General features: G+C 35.9%; 2 protein-coding genes across 3 annotated transcripts; both read left to right on the top strand.

The window, feature by feature from the left end:
• Positions 1-7,513: 7,513 nt before the first annotated feature.
• hspb9l (heat shock protein, alpha-crystallin-related, b9-like) lies at positions 7,514-8,482 on the top strand. Its single transcript, XM_083565493.1, has one exon. The coding sequence runs from the start codon at positions 7,606-7,608 to the stop codon at positions 8,242-8,244; it is 639 nt and encodes a 212-aa protein (XP_083421619.1). The 5' UTR covers positions 7,514-7,605; the 3' UTR covers positions 8,245-8,482.
• A 4,497-nt stretch (positions 8,483-12,979) lies between these two features.
• On the top strand, positions 12,980-19,908 carry LOC310738573 (intracellular hyaluronan-binding protein 4). 2 transcript variants are annotated; one of them, XM_083563638.1, is made up of 8 exons: positions 12,980-13,417; positions 13,511-13,622; positions 14,774-14,920; positions 15,015-15,086; positions 15,466-15,549; positions 16,532-16,697; positions 16,784-16,969; positions 19,614-19,908. In XM_083563638.1, exons 1-8 carry the CDS (start codon positions 13,162-13,164, stop codon positions 19,656-19,658), a joined length of 1,068 nt encoding a protein of 355 aa, XP_083419764.1. In that variant the 5' UTR covers positions 12,980-13,161; the 3' UTR covers positions 19,659-19,908. The 2 variants fall into 2 exon arrangements, with proteins under 2 accessions (XP_083419764.1, XP_083419765.1); XM_083563639.1 differs by having other exon boundaries at positions 15,018-15,086.
• The last annotated feature ends 1,363 nt before the right edge of the window (positions 19,909-21,271 follow it).

The raw sequence follows: 21,271 nt of genomic DNA on the forward strand, positions 1-21,271 counted from the left end.
GATTTTATTTAAACAGAAAAATCCACTGTTCAGAAAAGGCCCAGACTTGAGTGTGATTAATTGTGAGATCCATGCAGCAGAGGTGCTGGAACTCTTGTTGTAATTAGGAATTTTGGTTGGTTGTGTTGCTTTTATATGAGCAGTCTCATATGCAGTGTTTAGTCTGTTTGAATAGAAACCCTGGTGTGTTCTACCCTTTGGTGATCCTGACCTGGAAAAGCGCTTACTTTGGTTATGTGTTTTTTGTGTGCAGGTGATTTATTTCCTTTCTACACACATTTGGTTTAAATTTTGTTGATGGTGTTTTTCCAGCACTGTATTTCAGATCAGTGAAAGAAATTAGTATCTAGTAATCTTCAGACTAAAACCAAACTAATCAAAACCAAACTGCCAATGAAATAAATAGAAATTGCTGTTATTCAGACTCATCAGCGACTTGCCGTGAAAAACTGACTGTTTTAACATGACATGGTAACTGTTGGTGGGTAGATTTCCAGTGACATATTTGTACAAATATTAAGCGACTTGGTGCAGTTGTGCGCACAGGATCTGATTCGTGGTCGAAAGTGGAAGGCTAGGTGTGCAATTTTATAGTACAGCGATTATGAAAATCGATGTATAATTGAATATAGCATATGTTTGAAAGCACACACAAAATCCCCCTGTAAAGCTACTTCTGTGTGTAACAAAAATAAAATATGAATTTGTATGAAATTGCAAAGCTTTACTCTTAAGGAAGTATGAATGGTTCATTTTTTTCAAGCTCACATTCATTCATGCATGAAATTCTATGGAATCGTTTGCCTTTTTTGATTATGTAATTACAGAATAACAAGATTTTGAAATATTTAGACATGTAAATAATATTAATAGGGTAAAATTTAAGGTTGCTCTTAGAGAATTTGTTGGTGGTAATATTATGAATACTTTATCTCCAGCAGATCTGTAATTAGCATGACATGTCACAGCCATTTATTAGCATCGACTCATGTCTAATAAATCCTCTTATCTGAAACAAACTCTCAGCAGTTTCCAGTCTGCTCAGTAGTTATCGGCCAAGGTTATATGAGCAAATACAGCTCAATTCTCATTAAAGACAAAAGTTCAATGATCACATATTTAACTTTTCTCCCAATTACCTACATTTTGCATTATTTCTATATGTTATACAGTTAGAATATATATATTTCTCAGAATTATATCAATGGAACATGACAGGTAGTTATTGCAAAATAAATTTTAATCTGATTAAGTAAACATTTATCAATAGGACAATGATAATGAAGTGAACTAGTTCACCTAAACCTGCAGTAGGTGTCATACACAAATTCAGCACTTTTTTTCATTGAACTGTGACCTGAATCCTGGGATTTGTCCTAAACCAAGTATGGATTACGCAGCTGCTCTCCCTCTTTGTGTTGTGTGTGTAACAGTGATAGCTGTACACTTATCTTTAGAGCTTTTGTGTTTCAGAAATGGGTAAAAGTATAACTGATATAACTGTCTTTTTCTTTTCTTTTTTTACAAAACTAAATGAAAAATTTATTAGAAGCATTTTTAACTACAATGGGTAATTATTATATACAATATTATAACCAGATTTTAAAACTTTTTGTGAGCTCTAGTGAAACAACTATGAAAGCAAATTCTATGCTTTCTTATATTGTTGCTAATAGGCAATATGCAACATGGATCGCTGTGAAATTAATTTTAGCTAATGCACAGTTCTCTAAGTTGATTGTTGGAAGCAGGAAAGAAAATGGCAGGTGTAAGGATCTAAATGACTTCGACAAGGCCAAAAAATGTTTAGAACATCTCAAAAACAGCAGGTCTTTTGAAGTGTTCCTGGATTGCAGTGATTGGTGTATACAAAAGAAATGGTCCAAGAAAGGACAACAAACCAGATGGACACCCAAGAGTCAGTGATGCACATGCCAAGTGAAGGCTAGCTTGTCTGGTCAAATTCCATGAAAACCTCTAAATGACTGAATATTTCATGCTGGCGATGACAAAGATTCCAGGACACACAGCTCGCTGTGTTTTGGGTTGCTTAGCCACAGACTAGTAAAAGTGTCCATGCTGGCTCCTGTCAACTGCAGAAAGTGGCCACAATAATGTAAAGATCAGAACTGGACCATGGAGCACTGAAGAACAAGGCCTGGTTTCATAGACGGGTCTGGTGTGCATGTATGTGTTACCTACCTGGGGAGGCAATGGCACCCAGTTGCACCATGTGGAGAAGGCAGGCCAATGGAGGCAGTATGATGATAATACAATGTTCTGCTTGTAAATGGATCCTGACAGTCAAGTGGATGGTACTTTAACCTAAATCTAAATATTGTTACATATGAAGTATACCCCTTCTTAATAATGGAATTCCTTAATGGCAGTGCTATCTTTCAGCAGGATAATGTTCCCAGCCACATGGCAAAATCTGTTTAAAAACAGTGACATAGTGTTCAAGATGCTGACTCCCCAGATTTTAATTAAGCTGAGCATCTGTGGAATGTGCTAGACAAACAAGTCTGATCCATGGAAGCCCCACCTCTCAACATACATGACTAAAAGGATCTCCTGCAAACATCTTGATGTCAGATACCAAAGCAGTGTACATGTTTACAATGCTTAGTAATAAATAGTGTATTTAGATATTTGTATGTGGAAAATTTTATATTTGCAGACATGCCCTTTGTGCATATATAACCTACAAGCAGGAAAATAGCTATATATATATATTTTATTTACTCTTCCCTCCTATTAGGACTATATACTGTATATGAATCAGACAATTTATTTACATCTAGCTTCCCGTGGGCTCACCACCTGCAGGAGGGACCGTAAGGGACGGTGCTATGAGGATTGGGCAGCAGTCGGAGGCGGGGGCCTGCTTAGACTGCTGCCCCCGCGACCCGAATTACGGATAAGCGGGAGAAAATGAATGAATGAATGAATTTACATCTATGAATGTTGCTATTGGACCCCTAGGGGGCCCTGGCAGCATTGCAGGGGCATATGTAAAAATGCAGTTGAAAAAAAGGATTTTTCAACACTATCTGTGGGCAACTTTATAATAATTATTTATACATATATACATTTATTCTCTTTATTCACTCAAGGTGGATTGTTAAACCTGTACAAATGATGTTTTCCATACACAAAGCAAATTTGCCTATAAACTGCCAGTTATTAAAAATGAATCTGCTTTTGTTGTCCCTGGATGGACTAATTCTTTCATTTATTTACTATGAATTATTCATTTTGGAGTGTGTCTCTGGAACAATGAATAAATCATTCAAATTATAAAATATAATGTATGTTCAGGCAAAAAAATATCTCAATTACAAACTAAACACAGGAATTATTATAAATATTAATGAAATACATAGAGTATGTAGTAGAAACATTCACTATGTTAATAATGCAATAGACCTTCCTATGCGCATGAATGGATCAATGTCCTGAGAAACTTTGTATAAACTCATGCCAATGAAGTGATTTGATCATGTCTCAAATCACTGTGATTGTGACATTGCTATGAATTGCAAATGATGTAGTTAATTAAAAAACCTTTATTTTGGGATAACCCACAGGCCAGACACACTGTTCAAATGTAAACATTTTTATTACTACTGATAAAATTATCATAAAATTAACACAATTAACATAATGAATTACAGTTTTATACATAATTATCATAATTTATATTTGTATATGATCCACAGGCTTTTAACACATGCATATTATTATATCCTAATGTATTATCATTATGAGTTAGTGCAGATATTCATTTCATGTACAACAGTCTCTAAAACTGTTTTGCCATTTTTCTGGTTTGAGCTGACCCAAAGAGTACAGTAACTCAAGTTAATAAATTTATAACTATGGTGACCAGGAACACATCTGGGTGTGTACATGTCAAATGGGAGAACAGGATGCAATAGTAAAAGACTGTATCAGGTCCCACTCCTGTCAGCCAAGAGGATCTGAGGTTGAGGTGGGAAAGGACTCGCTAAAAAAGAACAAATAAAAATTGGGGGGGGGGGGGGGGGGAGTGATTGTTGCTGTTTTCTGTTTGCTGTACTGGGATTTGCACAAAATATCTTTTATTTTGAGCTTTTTTTTCACAAATAAAGCCTCTGTAAATATACTTTTCACACTGAACATAGCACACACATTCTCCAGTAGTAGACTGCCCTAGCTTTTAATGTATCAATGCTGTTTATAAGTAAAAAAAAAATCAATTGTTAAAATATTGCTGCAAGCGAATTAAAACACTTTAGGGTGAGGTGTTCTGGGAAAATAATTAGAACTATGTGATAACAGTAACTCTGTTTCATCACACCAGACAATTAAAACTTTCCAATAACAGAACCACAATTACCTAACTAATGTTTGCCAAGTGACCATGTTTTATAAACAAAAAACAAGGAAAGCATATTTTTGCATTAATTTTTTATTTCAAAGATAAAAAAAAAAAATCAAAGATGATTTACTTCAGAATAGTGTGAGAGTTGAATGTAGAGATAAATGACATAGTTAGTGACCAACAGCTCTCACATTGTGACACTATACAACAGAATCATATACATGTTTACTCAATGCATTTACTTTTACACAATCAGGTCCTTAAATATTTAAATGTAGAGAATGTTATAACACGTCTGAAAAAATAATAATAAATAAAAACCTAGGCTGTTGTACGTCCCTCTGTAAAAGGGAGTTTTCTAAATGCAGAAAATAATGTAAATGTATTGTTAATTTAGCTGTCAACAGTAAAGCTACGACAGTACATAAGGGGTAAAATTGCTATTCAAATAATCTGAACCTGCAGACTGCCATCTTTAATTTGAGAGTATCTACATCCAAATCAGTGAACAATTTAGGTATTTGTACTTCCTTTTTTTTTTTTTTAAGAGAGCAAAAGTAAATGAAATCATACATAAAATTAAAATTTTTAAAACTTGGTTGCAAATTTATTGTAATACACGTACATGCCTCAAGTCTGAAACTTTTTGAGAACATTCCACGTCTTTGCCTTAAAAAAGTTTAAAATTTCTTTTAATAATATTATAAAATATATATATTTTTTTTTATAACCACAGCATTCATTTTTCTGTTGTCAGCATTTACATTATTAAGTCACATCAAATACAAAACAAGCAGTCTAATTGGCAGCTATACAGTACATGACCACACCATAATACTAATATGCTTTGACTCAGAAGCAGTTTCGTTTCTTCTACAATCTCTTCTAATCCCATTATTCTGCTATACTTTGATTTTAGTTTCATTTGTCTCTGAACGTTGACAAAACGAAAGAGATGGTTGTTGACTTCAGAAGAGCACAGAGCGGCCATTCTCCACTGATCATCGAGGGATCCTCCATGGAGATCGTCAAGAGCACCAAATTCTTGGTGTTCATTTGGTAATTTGGTCACTCAACACCAGCTCCATCACCAAGAAAACCCAGCAGCGTCTCTACTTCCTGAGAAGGCTGAGGAAAGCTCACCCAATTGTCCGATTACTTTTGAATCCTTAAAAGAAATTTGCAATTTCTATAGTGTTCACCTAATTTGAATAGAAATATTGAATACATAATATGTTTTATATATATATATATATATATATATATATATATATATATATATATATATATATATATATATATATATATATATATATATATTACACTGTAACTGAAGTTAATTATTTTAAGTTGAAGAAACAAAATTCACAAATCAGAAGAAAGACCAGATCTCTGCTTCCCACAAATCCTTCCATCCAACAGGACTGGCCATCTTGCAGTCTGTTTTATAGAGAAAAAAATAGAGTGTATGTACTGTAACATTATTGATTTATGATTATTTATTATTCATGCATGCTTAGACACTAATCTTTCCTACTCAACTAGTTGACAAGTTGAGAAACATTCACACCCTTAATAAGGCAGCCACTCTATGTTATTCTGTTATAGAAAAATCATGTCCTGTAAAATAATCATGTTAGGTAATTTCCAACACACACCAAAGTGTTTTATTCACCTTATATCAAAGCAATGTATACCACTATTTTAAATAATATATAATAATATAAAATAATATTTTAAATCTTAAAGATGTTTTATTTTTATCTCCTTATTCTTATATTTAATGTTGTGGAGCAACTGTCACCAGAGAAACATATTACAACTATGGCATAAATATAAACCTGTGATATGCAGCTGCTCTACTTTTAGAGCTGCTAATATAGAAAATTAATCATGTTTGGACCAATCAGAATCCAGAATTTACCAGCAGTATGATATAAATTGCCATATTATTTTTAAGCTTTTTATTTATTTATTTACTTTAGTATTTTTTTTTATTTGATTATCAAAAAAAAAAAGTGGTGCCTTTTGAGTGGAATATTTAAAGCAGCAATATGTCTGCTATGAATGTAGTCTGAGGGACAGTCCTTGAATGGAGAGCATGCTGAGAAACTAAATTTAAGCACATGACTAACATTATTATGGTAAATGATTGGGAATTTTTATCCTGACACTGAGAAGTAGGTCATAGCATATTTATGACACTCCATGGTCATTTGAATTATATGAGAGTTAAATGAGAAAAATTCAGTTTAATTAAAACAAAGGGTATTATATCTAAATATTGATTAAATCTTTACCACATTCACCTCATTCATTGAAATTCAAGGTCATTTCTTTTAATGTGAAATTATATTTGTTGAGACATGTTAAATAAATACTGTAATTCAAATCTAACAATTCAAAGAAATCATAAGGGAAACATGTAATCATTTGATGAGATTTGTTTATTTTTGATTAAGATGTTTCTTTTATGTAAGGGGGGGGGGGGGGCTCCATTGTCAGCACAGAGATAATGCTCTAATCTGAAGTTGTAGAATAAAGAAAAGGTTCAGGGCAGACAGTTTACATTGTAGTTTCTTATTAACAAGCTTATTTTTTCTTTGTTAGGAGAGTGAAAAAAATAGAGTCTGGTGAAGGAAATGATTATAGGAAATGATTATATATCATATCAAAGAATTATAACAGAACTAAATCCAACTTTTAAATGTTTTATTTCTTAATAAATGAAAATAATATGATAATGAATATTTGATTATATAAAATGTAACAAATTGTTTTGTTTTTTCATGTAAATGAAACTGAGTACAACAATTACTTTTCAATTATACTTAATTAAAGTATCTCAGCTCCCAATTTCTCTTACACAATAAGAGTATTAATAGGTCTTAGCTGTGTTTAAGGTGGTTTAATGACAAAACAAAGTATCCAGCATGTGTCTGTGGAAGCTTGTCAGTGTGCTGTAAATAGAAACAAGGACACACTGCTCTGGCATGTGGCAGTTAGATCACACAAGCACATCTATCCATCTTGTTTTGGAGTATGACTGCAAGCATGCCGTCACTGCACTCTGGCACACGAATGACACATAGTGACTGAAGCTGGAATACTACTGGAACTTTCTACCCCGGGGTATAAAAGTGGCAGGCTGAGTGCACAGAACCAGAAGCAGCGAGACAGCTGAGACAAGCAAACGGGAAAGAAAGAACCAGCACAGCAGCGCTGATCACTGATCCAAAATGCTTTGCCCAGGCACATTTCAGCCTCCCTTCAGCCCATTTGTGGACTTCCACTGGCCAGTGCGCAGTCTTTGGCCTGAGACAAGACCTCTTTTCTACCAGATTGAACAAGAAATGGTGAGGCACATGCAGGAGATGCAACACAGCCTGGAGTTCATGGAGCGACTCCACAGGAGGATCTTCGATGAGATCGACCATACTTCACCTTCAGCTGTGTTCCAACCCATCTCATTCCAGCTGGGCAAAGAAAACAACCGCTTCGCAGTGACCCTGGACACGAAAGATTTTGCCCCTGAGGAGCTTTTCGTCAAACAAGTGGGCAAGAAGCTGCGTGTGAGCGGAAAGTCAGAAAAGAAGCAGGATGATGGGAAAGGATCATACTCATACAGATGCCAAGAATTCCGCCAGGAGTTTAACCTTCCTGATGGCGTGAACCCTGAGGCAGTAACCTGCTCTTTAAATAATGGCCAGCTACAGATCCAAGCACCTAAGGAGACCTCTGCTGGGGCAAATGAGAGAGTGGTGCCTATTACATATACTCCTGCTGTGAACAGCCCTCCAGTTCAGAGTGCAGATCCACAGAGCCAGGGTGAGCCGGCCCAGGAAGAGTCCGCTAAGAATGCAGATCAGTCTCATTAATGTACTACACTGATTAATGACCATATACTTTCGATCTAATTTATTACAAATTGTATAGGCGTTTTTAATACTGTGTTCAACTTCTTGCAACAGTACAAATATGATCACATAATGTTAACTTATTTGGTTTTGTTAGATTTGGACTGTGGGGATGCACCTCATTGTTTAAACATTTCACTGGAATAACTGGCTTATTCGTGTTGGAAAATATTAAAGTTTTTCTTTTCCATCAAAAATATTTTTTACTGTACTTTCAATATTTGTTTTGCCTGCAACTTTAAAACCTGCCTTAAAGAGACAACAAACTCACAAAACCAATAATATAAAAAAATTATTAATCACACTGCATCTATACACTGCATTTGAGCATTTGTTGTAGTGGGTTTTTTAAGAGGTTCCATCAAAAGAACAATTAATCAACATTAGTTTGGCAAGAGATTTTTTTGTTAATAATAATTTAGAATGTGTGACGATTAAAGTGAATAATAGAAATGCCAAATATAGGCAAAAGACTAAAACCTTTTAAAATATTCGAACACTATGATTTTCATTCACCATAATAAAAACTATGAGTTACATCAAGAATGGACCGATATTATAAAGCAGAATTAGCATATAGTTTAGCTAATAAACACCACGTATTCTCAGAAGCTACTAGCAGTAAACACAAAATAAACAGTGCATGTTGGCTTACATATATATATATATATATATATATATATATATATATATATATATATATATATATATATATATATATATATATATAAATTCCTTAATGTTTCATTTCGACTGGTTAATAGTTCTACAAAAAAAAAAACGTACAAACCCCCACCCATGAGCTCAATCCAAAATCTTTTAGAAGAATGCTAGAATTTTCCAGTAAACCAAATAGTCTGTGGTAAGTTTCTAGACACTTCTGCACATATGGCAAATAATTTAGCTAATTTTAAGCATCTAACCCAAACCCTGCTTAACAGTGTTTAGATATAAATTCCCAAACATAATGGAAATTATAAATCCTGTTATAATGTTTGTCATGTGCTTAAATTTAGCACAAGTTGCTCAGCATGCCAACAGCTGTCCCATGTCAAATACCAGACATTTTATTTCAAGCATTTAAAAAAGTGTTGTAAATTATTGAGTATTCTGAGTGGAAAAAAACTTGATATTATGCTCATATATTTCTGTCTGTTTATACTGGACAGCTTTTTATTAATTAATCAACAAATCAATCAGTCGGTCCATTTACAGAAAATTGCACATTTGTATAGCAATAGGCTGATAAAAATTGCATTGGTGGATTATACTCAATGTTATGGTTTGCTTTTTGTTTTATCTTTTAATATCTACATAATTGCGACAAATCATTTCTTCATGATATCAGACATTATCCACTGTCTGCTGTTCAAAGACTCTATGAGTCCTGACATCAGGTTTAAATCTATCTCTAAAATCCTATACAGATTTTAATAATTCATTCAATTAGAATGTAACATTTTGATCACATCACTGAGAAGAGAATGAATGCCTGTGCACTGATTTAATGTGACAAGGACATGGCAGAAAAATCTATACATTCATGTCAGCGAAAGATGCACTTGTTTATATATCAAGGGCTTAAAGAAGATTAGAGGACAAAGCTGATAAATGTTAATGTAAATGTGCTAACATCTTAAAAAGTAACATTGAAGTGACCATATGGGTTTAAATCCAATTTTAGTACCTGAATCCAGTTTTTACTTTTGTCTTAAATGATCACGCTTTCACACCAACATTTACGTGGTATACAGTGGCCACATAATTATCTAATCAGCCAATCATGTGACACCTTAAAATGGAAAGAAAATCATGCAGACACAAGTAAAAATTTCAGGTAATGTTTACATCAAATAACAAAATGAAACATTAATTTGATTTGAACCATGATGGCAGATCAGCTGGTATGAGTACTTTAGAAACTGCAGATCTCCTGGGATTTTCACACAGCAGGCTCTACACACTGTTTGAGTGTATATCCTGATAGTAAAATTTAAATGTATGAAATTGCAAATCTATTCAAATAAAAGACAACTGTAAACAACTTTATATATTTTGATTTTAATAGCAAAATATGTTCGTTATGATGCATAAATCTTTGAAACATTTAAAAAAATATAAAAAATATATACACAGTGATGCATGTACAAAAACAACATAGTTCTAATTGTCTTAACATAATACAACTAGTGTAATATGAATGGATTCTATAAATATTAGTGGCTATGTTTGACACATTTTGTATCGGGGTCCCTCACACACTGTTCAACCACAACAAGTATCACATGAAATAATTATGTATCCAATTAATTATGATTGAACACAACAACTATTTTTGTAATGCGCATGGTTTTATAAGCGAGTTCGTTGTTCTGACTCCGCACGCTAGAGTTTGTTCTGCTGATCGGTTTATCACCACTGCAGTTCGGACACCGACAAGGAGCTTGGGAGATCACAACATGGTTTATTGAACATCGGGACGTAAAACTAATACATTAACCCCATCTCATCTCTCTCTTCGCTCTCACAACTGCGGCACAGACTCTTCTTTCCTATGATTCCAAATCACTGTTGTCGCGCTTGTAGCAAATTATTTATAACCTTTAATTTCACTCTCTACAACTTAATAGAATTCAGTTAGAAATATGATTTATTATTAGCATAGACATATAGCCCTACCCGGTCATGCAAGTGCAAAGTGCACAAATTAGATTAAATTCGATTAGATTCAACTTTATTGTCATTGCACAAGTTACGGTACAAGGCAATTAAATGCAGTTAGAATCAAACCAGAAGTGCATTTGTAGCAGTGTTACATATTTACATATGCACAGGTTGGTCTATATATAGACAGTACACGGAGGTGATTATGTACAATGAAGAAGATATTTTATACGTTGTTTATGAATATTATATACATGTGCAAAATGATAAGGGAGGTGCAAAAAGAATGCTTTTATATAGATAATGTGCTACATATGTGGTTATTATAGTGCAATCTTGAGATTACAGTATGCATAAGGTGTATTATGAGCAGTGCAACCTGCAGTAAGGTGACGCAGTCGATAGAATTCAGTTCTGTGTGTGTGTGTGTGTGTGTGTGTGTGTGTGTGTGTGTGTGTGTGTGTGTGTGTGTGTGTGTGAGTGTCTGAGATGGGGGCATGGTAGTGAAGAATGAAGGGTATGTGTGATACTGGGGTGCAGAGTTAATCATGGAAACAGCTGTAGGAAAAAAGCCTGAACCTGCAAGTCTTGCAAAAAGTCTATGGGCAGGGTGAGAGAAGTCCTTTGTAATACTGTGAGCTTTCCTGAGACTGTGTTTCCAGTAAATATCAACAGCCTTTGGGAGTAAAGTTCCCACAATGCATTTGGAACTCCCACTACCTGTTGGAGCACTTTCCGGTCTGACACAGAGCAGTTTCCATACCAGACTGTAATACAGATGGCCAGGATGCTCTCAATGGGGCAACGGTAGAAGTTCACCAGGATGTCTAAAGAAAGATCTTTTGTAGCTGTTTTGTCCAGGAGAGGTCCTCGGAGATGTTGTTTCCTAGGAATTTAAAGCTGGTGACATGGTCTACCACTGTTCCATTGATATGGATGGGTGTGTGAGCCTCCTTTCTCCTTCCTGAAGTTTACGATGAGCTCCTTGGTCCTCTTGGTGTTGCAGCAGGTTGTTGTCAGTGCAACAGGCAGCCAGGTGGTTCACCTCCTCCCTGTAGGCTGACTCAACATTGTGTTTGATGAGTCTGATCAAATTAGATTATATTGGAACCATATACAGGATTGCAGCCATGGGTGAAGAGGGAGTAGAGAAAGGGACCTATCACACAGCCATGTGGTACTCCATTGCTAAGGATGAGGGTGTAAGAGCAGAGGTGAGAGACGACAGAGTGCAGCGCTGTGGAAAATGCATCCTCTGTGCTCCTGTTCTTACTGTAGGCAAATTGGTGTGGGTCCAGGGTGGCAGGAACACAGGTTTTGAGGTGTGCCAAGATCACCTGCTCAAATCACTTGGTAATGATCGGGGTGAGCATTACTGAAAGATAATCATTAAGACACGTTGCGGTGGAGTGTTTTGGCACTGGCACGATGGAGGTGATCTTTCTCTGCTAGAAAAAAGTTTAATAAATCCGTTAGGACCCTCGCCAGCTCATCAGCACATGCTCTGAGTACACGTCCATTGATGCTGTCAGGCATAACCTCCCCGCCATCTTAGCAATAAACCACAGAAGGTTTTTAACGCGTGTGACGCTCCAACCTTCTCCAAACACGAGATAAACATCATCCACATTGTGTAACTGAATGTTTTAAACTTTTCCTCTAAGGAAGTAAGGAAGTAATTGCAGGCATCCAGACTATGAAAAATTACAATACACATCTGGATATGGTACTTCAGGTAAACTTTTAATGTTCTGAGTAAAACGTTGTTGCCTCAATGTATGATTTAAGATTTTTTTTTTTTTTTAGCGTTTATTTATTTTGTAACTGTTTTTTTTTTTTAAGCTAAACTTAACAAGAGTGTGTAAATCATTTTGTTTTGAAAGATCTGTGCTTTAAAAATGGCGCCACCGGAAATGCTTTAAAAACAATAACGCGCAGTATCATCAGTTTGGTTTTGTTTACTTCCTTGAAACGGTGTATTGACTCGTAATAAACTTCCGGGGGCGGGGCTAAAAACTTGCTCATAAATTTCCCGCCAGGCAATGGGCGTTTCCTACCCAGTCTGCCTAATTGACGGATAAGCGCATGCTCTGTTTCCCGGCGATGGATTCAGTGTTCTGATTTCCTAAAATCGTCTAAAGTTTTTCGAAGAAATTTTTTGACGAGCCCTGGATGACTTTAGGCCACACTTTGTAACAATCCCGAGCTGTAGTAATGAAGGAGCTGATTGAGGAGATGGGAGATAGCGGATATGGGTGTGCCGTTGCTAACCGCTTCGGCCGCCTGCTGGATGATGAGGCCGACCCTTTCGATCTGCTGTACCAGGCCCAAGTGAAAAACGAGAAACGCAAGAAGAAAGACGACCTGAAAAAAGTAGACACGTCGACAAAAGCCAACAAGAAGGAGTCTCAAAGAGAGAGAAAGGCACTCGTTCGTGTCGCAGAGAACACCGCAAGCAAGCCTGAAGCAGGTGAGTTTAAACTGTGCTGCTCGGTGTCATTGGCGCATGTGCAATAGGAGGAAAAAAAGAGCGTGAGGTTTATTTTTTTGTAACTTTGAGCAGCACCAAAGCGACCTGTCCGGCCTCCACCTGAGCAGCGAGGAGAGAAACACGTGGCCTTTAATGAAGCCAAGTTCAATGAGGGTGAAGTTTCTCTGGGATACTCCATCGAGAGGTAAGCGTTTGGACTTTGCGAGCTGTAGGATATTCTACAGTATACATGCAGTGTGTTTTAGGAATCTGAATAATCTGATTGTATAAGAGATTGTCCCATTAAACTCTTATTTTCGGAAGCAAGTGTTTTTGGCCTGGCATCTGATTTACAAACACAAGTTCAGTCCTCATCGCATTTGGATCCAAGATGTACTTTACAAAAATTTCTGTTTTTCTTAGATTGGTTCAACAATCTATGCAGAAAATACCTGACAGCCCATGGGAATTTCTATTGTAATGTATGTAGTTCCTAGTTGAGCCGTAATGCTCTTTAAAACCTGTTACATATTTGGTTTGCATACACATTTGGTCTATAGGTAGGTAGGTGGGTAGGTGGGTAGGTAGGTAGGTAGAACAAATATATCTAATTTCATTACAGAAGTTTTGTCATACACAGTTGACGAACTGACTACACAGTTGACGAACTGACTACCTGTTGCTGTGTCATCTATATTTTTGCACTTTTATGATATCTAACTGTAGTTTCTTTGTCAAGCCCCTGCCATTATGTATTGTTTTGGCTTAAATTATATAGTTAGCATTTTGATTTTGTTTGAGAGGGGGGAATAACTTAAAAAAAAAAAAAAAAAAAAAAAAAAACACTGGGGTGTTCAATGGAGACTGGCAAAAAAAATTAATTTGTTTAATTTTTTTAATTTGGGATTTTTATTTTTGGGAAGTTTTGTCGTGAACTAGGGATTGTCGAGTGATGGCAAGGTTACACAGTAAAGAGTGTGCTTATAGTGCAAAAAAGAAATCTGGATAATGATGGCCTTTAAGCATTGTGATGTTATTAAAATGTAATATTCCATCGAAACAGCCTTAAATTCCCTGTTTAAAGGTAAGATCTAAACATGAATTGATAGATCATTACAATGGTTGAATTAAAAGTTATGATAAAATATGATGTAAATATTTTTTACATGCTTAACATTTTAAATAGTTTTAATGACCTTTGTATGTAGCAGCTGCCATAATTTTTAAATGTTTGGTTCAGTTGACCTTTTTCAGTTGGATGTTTGGTCATAAATGTATATCTAGTGGATATTAAGATTAAATATGATGCACAGTAGACTCTTAGCATACTATACTAAATTGGTATGCTTTTTGTAGGCCTGGAGAACTTTTTGATAGAGCAACACGGGGAAGAGGAAGTGGAAGGGGACGTGGGGTCCGTGGTGTTGGATATTCCAGATCTGCTGATGGTTTTGATCCCAGGGGAAAACGGGAGTTTGAGCGGCACAGTGGCAGTGACCGAGCGTAAGAATACAGTGCAATTTCTAACAGTGCATGTTTTTTTTTTTTTTCTGACCACATTAGTTAAAATTTACATTTAATATTGACATTTAACCAGTAGCGTTCGTCCTGAGGAGAAGAGGGGTGGCAGTGGACCTCGCAACTGGGGGTCCATGAGAGATCATGTAAGGTAATGCATGTCCAATTTAACAGTACATAGACCTCTTGAAAATGTATGGTATTAATAGTATTTTTAGCTGAATGTGTAAAATACTTGTGTGTCAAGTGTGTAAAGCTTTTATTCATGATTGAGGATTTTCAATTGAAAAAGTTTTACATCGTAACACATATATTTGTTTGGTTAATGTAAAAGTTGCATATAAACAAAAGGAACATGCATTTGGGTCTCAAACAATAAAAGACTGTGTTTTAAGACTGGATAGGCATTGCATATATATCCATAAATGGCAGATTTTTTTGGGTTTTGTTTTTAAAATAACATTGTGCAGTAATCCCTGTAATTTTGGGTTTATCATACAGGGCTCATTTTTCTTTTCTCTATTTAATAGTGCAATGGCTGAGGGAGCACCGAATGAGGAGACTGTTGAAGGCGAAGAAGTACCAGATGCAGCAGAGACTGATTTGGAAAATGGGTCAGATTAACTTTTGTTGTTGTTGTTTTTTTTTTTTTTTTTTTTTTTTTTTCAGTCAAATCAGTTTAGGCTAAAAACTGCATTAATGTTCCTAAGTACTGTATGCAGTTTTTTTTTTTTAACCAATATGTTTGGTGTTTAAAGTTTACCCCAACATGCTTTTGGAGTAATATTTTATACAAATGTCCTTTTTGAATTGGATTTCAGAAGATCAGGGACTGTTGCTTTGAGCAAATTATCAAGGCATCAAATCTAAGTGGTGGCACAGTCTATAGGCAAAAGTCTTTCCATGGAGAAACAATGATTGGTGCTCATAGTCTGAGAATGTTTTTAAGTTTCCTTGAATTACATTTTTGGCAATGAAATACTATAACTTTAGATACAGATTATGCTGTTGAGTCTAAAAGGACAAAGAGTTAGTGTGTCTCTGACTGACATGCTGAATTGCCTGAGCTGTACAATTGCATGCATTTATAATTTAATCATTGTTTTGCAGTTTTCAGCTCTTTGTGAGATTTGCCTTTTCTGGAGTTTGTTTTTTACTAAATATAAATCAGCTGTGCTTTGAACATGCTTGGTCATTTATATTTATCATCAAACTAAGTCAGTTACTGGAACCTTCATGAATCTCTCTGGAAATTGTAGTTCTGTTTGGCTTATAAAAACAGTTCAAACTTTACTTCATTATTGAGAAGTGAGACTCAGTATATGATTTTGTGTGTTCCAGCTAGCAGTTTTTTAATATTTTATGCCCAGATTTTTACTCTATAGTGTAATATTGAAACGTGAAACATTATGGTCTGCCATGCTTCTGTTAGTGTGGAGCTAATGTAGGCATACAATGATATACCACAAATGCTTTAGCTGAAAGACCATGATTACTTGTGGAAAAATTAGCAATTTATTGGTGAACCTATTTATCATTTTAAATATTTGGATACCTGCAAAGCTGTGGTCTAAAGTTTTATCCCCCCCTTTCCAGGCCTGTTGAGACTGAAGAAGTGCTTGAAGTTGCTATTGAGATGTCTTTGGATGAATGGAAGGCCATTCAGGAGCAAAGCCGACCAAAGGCAGAGTTTAACATCCGTAAGGCAGAAACCAAATTGCCCCCCAAAGCTGTGGTGATCCACAAGTCTAAGCGCCTTAAGGTAATCACAGCATTACCGATGATATTGCAGATGTGATGTTTGTTTACACATGTTCACTTTTCTTGGGCATCTGTGTTGTGCCTTAGGAACTTGGCCTTGGTCTCAATGAAGATGACTTGGTCTGTAGGCGTCCCGCTAATGATATCACTTGTCAAGTGGATATCAACTTTGGCAGTCTTGGGAGGCCTGCCCGAGGGGGCCGAGGTGGGCGTGGTGGACGAGGTCGGGGGGCTCCTGCCACCCAGAGGTCACCCCAGAAAGATAATGAAGTGGTAAGTGTTCATGACTGAAGTGTCTTGTCTGTCTGTGTACTTTTTTAGCTTTTCTGCATGTTCACTTTACTGTTCTGTGTGAATGTTTTCAGTGATTATTCTTGACAGTTCTGCTCTGTGCAATCTGGTCAGCATCTCTCTTGCTCTCTTACAGATACTATTTAAATGACAATGATTGGCAGGTTACGTTTACTGTAGAGCAATACTGTTCATTCAGGCGGATTTTTCATGTGATGTGAGATTTATACCACTTAAGATCAAGTGCTGTCTGATATTGATATCTGAGAATTTTATACGCATACATGTACAGTATTTGTGTCTGTCAAACTTGAAACGCTGAGTAAGAAAGAAACCAACGTTCGGGAATGTTTAATCAAAGCTTTTTCTTTATCCAACCAACGTTAGGCTTTTATATTCAAGAGGGTTTTGTGGTGTCGGTGTTCCATAAGAGCCTCATAACTCTACTAGTAATGCTGCCACAACCATATATATTTTAACCTTCTAAAGGTATTGTTATTGCTAGTTATTAGAAATTGCTTAGTCATTAGGATATTTGGGCAATTTAAATGTCGGTCTAAAAACAAAATTTACATTTTATGGCATTTAGTGAACGCCCCTTATCCAGAGTGACTTATGAATGAGAAGGGGGAGTTAAGGTTCTTGCTCGAGGGCCCAACATTGGCAGCTTGTCAGTGGTGGGCTTTGAACTTGACATTCTGAACTTAGGCCAATGGCTTAACTACTGAGATACCACCTCCTCATAGTATCTTTTCCTTCTTGTTTATTTTGCAGTCTTGCACAAACTTTAATAGCCTCTGTTGTCTGACTTCACAGCAGAGCAAACACAAATACATCTGATTCCCTTGTCTGTGCTGCTCAACAGATAAAGCCGTAAATGTCTTCGCTTGCAAACATGAGTTGGAATCGAGACGTGTTGATCAAAGAGACTTGACTAAGCAAGAATTCTTTTAGTATCTCAGCTGCTGTTCACTGCATTGTATTTTCAAGTGTAGCTTATATAATACAATTTTTGGGCCTGGTTAAAATGAAGAACTTCTTAAAAGTTGTATTTACTGTTCATACTTTATTTGCAAACACATCTGATCTTGGTAAAATTAAAGCATTCTTAACAAATGCCAAATCTGGCTGAATGATCATGCCAATAGCTACTTTTGACAATTTTCATTGTTTTCCTCCCTCTTGCTATAAGATGTAATGTGGTCCTAAGGCGCATATTTGGCCATTTTCATGCTTTGAAAGACCAGTGGCAGTTATTCTCAGATGTTGAGAAATGGAAGGCTATGTTGAGGTTATTCAAACTGAAACAGGAAAGCACTGTCGTGTTGCACCTTTTTAGAGCTGCCGCTGAAAGATTTTAACCAATTTTGGAGCATCACTTCAAAGTGGCAAAAAATAGCTATTTGCCTTGATGTTTATTTTGAATATGTGGCCGTAAACTCTAAAGAGACACATTCACACATTTTCACTGCCAGTGTTTGACAGTCTGTACATTTTCTTGTGAAGGCCTCAATAATGGCTCTCAGCTTCTCGGCACCTGTCGCTCTGATTGATGGAGAACATGTCAATACACAGTCACTCTATTAAATCGAGTCTCACTGCTGAATTGCAGTAAAATTTAGTTTTCAGTTACGCATTATGAGGACACCTCGCTCATGTAATATGTATACAGAACTGCTGAACAGCCATGTTTCATCACAACATGCACTTTTTACACACAACTATTGGAACCAACAGTCCTGGTTTAAGGAATATAACTTTATGGATTTAAGATTCTCACAATTTTTCATTCATGCCTTTTTATGGTGCTATAGGCTTGCTAAGCCTATAGCACCATAAAAGATGGTAATTTAAACATATTGTACAGGGAAATAAATTCTGCTAATTAGGTGATCCGCTGTGGCGACCCCTAATGGGAGAAGCCAGAAGAAGGTGGTGAAAAAGACCCACCCCAGGGAGGGACACTATGCATTTCTGAGGTGATTGGATGAAAATTATCATCGATCATAGAAAATGTAGAAAAGTTTGTGGTCACCTGACCATAACAATCCCTGTCACATTTACTCCTAAATTGCTGTTATAATAACAAACAATAAACTCTTTCTGGAGCTTTTAAGCATTATGTACCATACTATGCACAGACCAAATAATCCCATTGTCTTCTATTAAAAATTCTGGACTATTGCACCTAAACCTTTTCAAGTTGCATTTACTAAATTCAGCACAGTTGCCTGCTTTGGAACGTTTTCAAGATCATACTTATGCTGTCAACTGTGGTCATGGCCTCCCTCTCACTGTCAGTATGCCTATAACAAATTCTTATTTTATCTATCAATCACTGGCACACAGTCCAACTCTCAGTCTACCTGTAGCATACTCAATATTTCTTTCAGTCTAACCACAATCCTCATTTCCCTCCTTCTGTCGAACACTCAATTCTCAATCTATCTACTTGTTACTTTTCCACTTCATTTGACTTTCTACTTGTTTCACTCCGGTCATCTGTCTTTCAACTAGTAACTCATTGTTTTCTGCTTTTTTAATTTTCCATCACATTAAACAAAGGTGAAGGTTTTTTTTTTTTTGCACTAGTTGTTGCTTTGACACTGACCCTTTCATTCCTTAGGCTCCTAACCCTGATGACCCAGAGGATTTCCCTGCACTGGCATGAGGTAGCCACTGCACTTGCAATCAGATTGGTACCAAGCCATCTGATGGGCCCTTTCAAGAGCACTTGAGTTTGTTTGTAAAAAAAAAAAATAAATAAATAAATAATTTAAACTCACATTTACAAGTATCAGTGGCTTGTGCATTTGTGCATTCCTTTTGCAGACTGCATTACTTCTCCACAGATCTTTACATTATGCTGTTCCTAGTAGCTTTCACATATTTGGGGAAAAATTAAAGCAAGCAAAATGAAAGCTGACTCATTGTTTTTATTTTTCAAAACTTGTGATGGGTTTTTTTTTTATTTTTATTTTTTTTTATTCACCACATACAGTTTAGATATTTGATATTTGCTTCCACAAAGTCAGGAGGTTTTTGCTGCACCCAACATTCCACTCCTAGATATTGATTTACAGTCATGGAAATTCATTTAGAAAATGCTGTAATTGAGCCAGTCTGAAAATGTGGTATTCATTGGTGAGTAACTAATCGAGATTTTGTAATTCTAAGGTTTAGATCTTGATATTTGGTAAATACTTGATGGTCGGTTAGAAATGTAAAAAATTTGATTGGCTAAGCTGCAAAAAATCTGCATTTTTAACACCACAGACACAGTATTGTGTGAATGTACTGGATTTTAAACACAAGCTAAACCTGTGCTAGTTTTCCCTTAATAGTATTGCCTTTTTTCATAATCTAGCATATGCTTAAAGAATAGACTTCACCGCTTACTTTGTAAATATTAATTAATAATTTCCACATTTTGTTGGTTTGTTTATCTATACTTTGCATCAAATGTAGACAGAATTAAAAGTTTTTTTTTGTTTATTCCCCACAGTGTTGGTCTATGAACTTTTAGCTTTGGTTAACAATTCCCTGAATTACCCACAATGCTTTTGTGACTACTTGCTGGCAATAGTTAAGTTGAATTTGGCTCATTTCATCTCTGCTTAATGAAAGCAATGCAACAGCACTTCAGTTTGTGCACTCTTCCAATTACTTTAACTTTCCTTTGAACACAGGCATCACATTTGCCAACTCTCAGATCACAAACTAGCTGAGGAGAGTCTGTGCTGTAACTCCTTTAGTGTGGGATTTTCCAGATTCAGAATCCAGCATTTGCTGTCATGTGTTTTTGCTGGATCCATCATTAATGACATTGAATGCATGGGTAATGCTAAGAAAAACATTTATCCATTAAGGTTGGATCATTTAAAATCATATGCAAGTGTGCTGTTTTTACACGAATAAAAATTGTTGCCACAGCTAAGGTTATTAAACATTTGTCAACTGAGTTTTAGTTTGCAGAACTAAATAACTGCTGGGGGTAAAAATGAGATGCATCTGATCTGACCATATGGTTTAATGTCTTAGTATGAATGTAAAGTTTATAGATTGTAGTAGATACCATGTGATCTATAAGTTGCCAAAAATTTTCTCTTGGTCCAGATTTAACATGCCCTTTTAAAGCACTACAATTTCCATTATAACCATTGAGTCCAAATTCTTTGCAGATGCCTATTTATTTTTCTCCTTGTTTGTGTGTTGATGCCTACTTTGGTTTAGTTTCTCAGTAACTCCTTTTGATCTTTTCAAGGGGACTGGAAATTTTTTTAA

Source organism: Silurus aristotelis, assembly GCF_946808225.1.
Source record: "Silurus aristotelis genome assembly, chromosome: 16".
NCBI lineage: Eukaryota > Metazoa > Chordata > Actinopteri > Siluriformes > Siluridae > Silurus > Silurus aristotelis.

Coding starts and splice junctions, on each gene's coding strand:
- hspb9l (XM_083565493.1), top strand. CDS start 7,606: ATGCTTTGCCCAGGCACATTTCAGCCTCCCTTCAGCCCATTTGTGGAC.
- LOC310738573 (XM_083563638.1), top strand. CDS start 13,162: ATGAAGGAGCTGATTGAGGAGATGGGAGATAGCGGATATGGGTGTGCC. Junction 13,418..13,510: donor CGCAAGCAAGCCTGAAGCAG/GTGAGTTTAAAC, acceptor AACTTTGAGCAG/CACCAAAGCGACCTGTCCGG. Junction 14,921..15,014: donor CACAGTGGCAGTGACCGAGC/GTAAGAATACAG, acceptor ACATTTAACCAG/TAGCGTTCGTCCTGAGGAGA.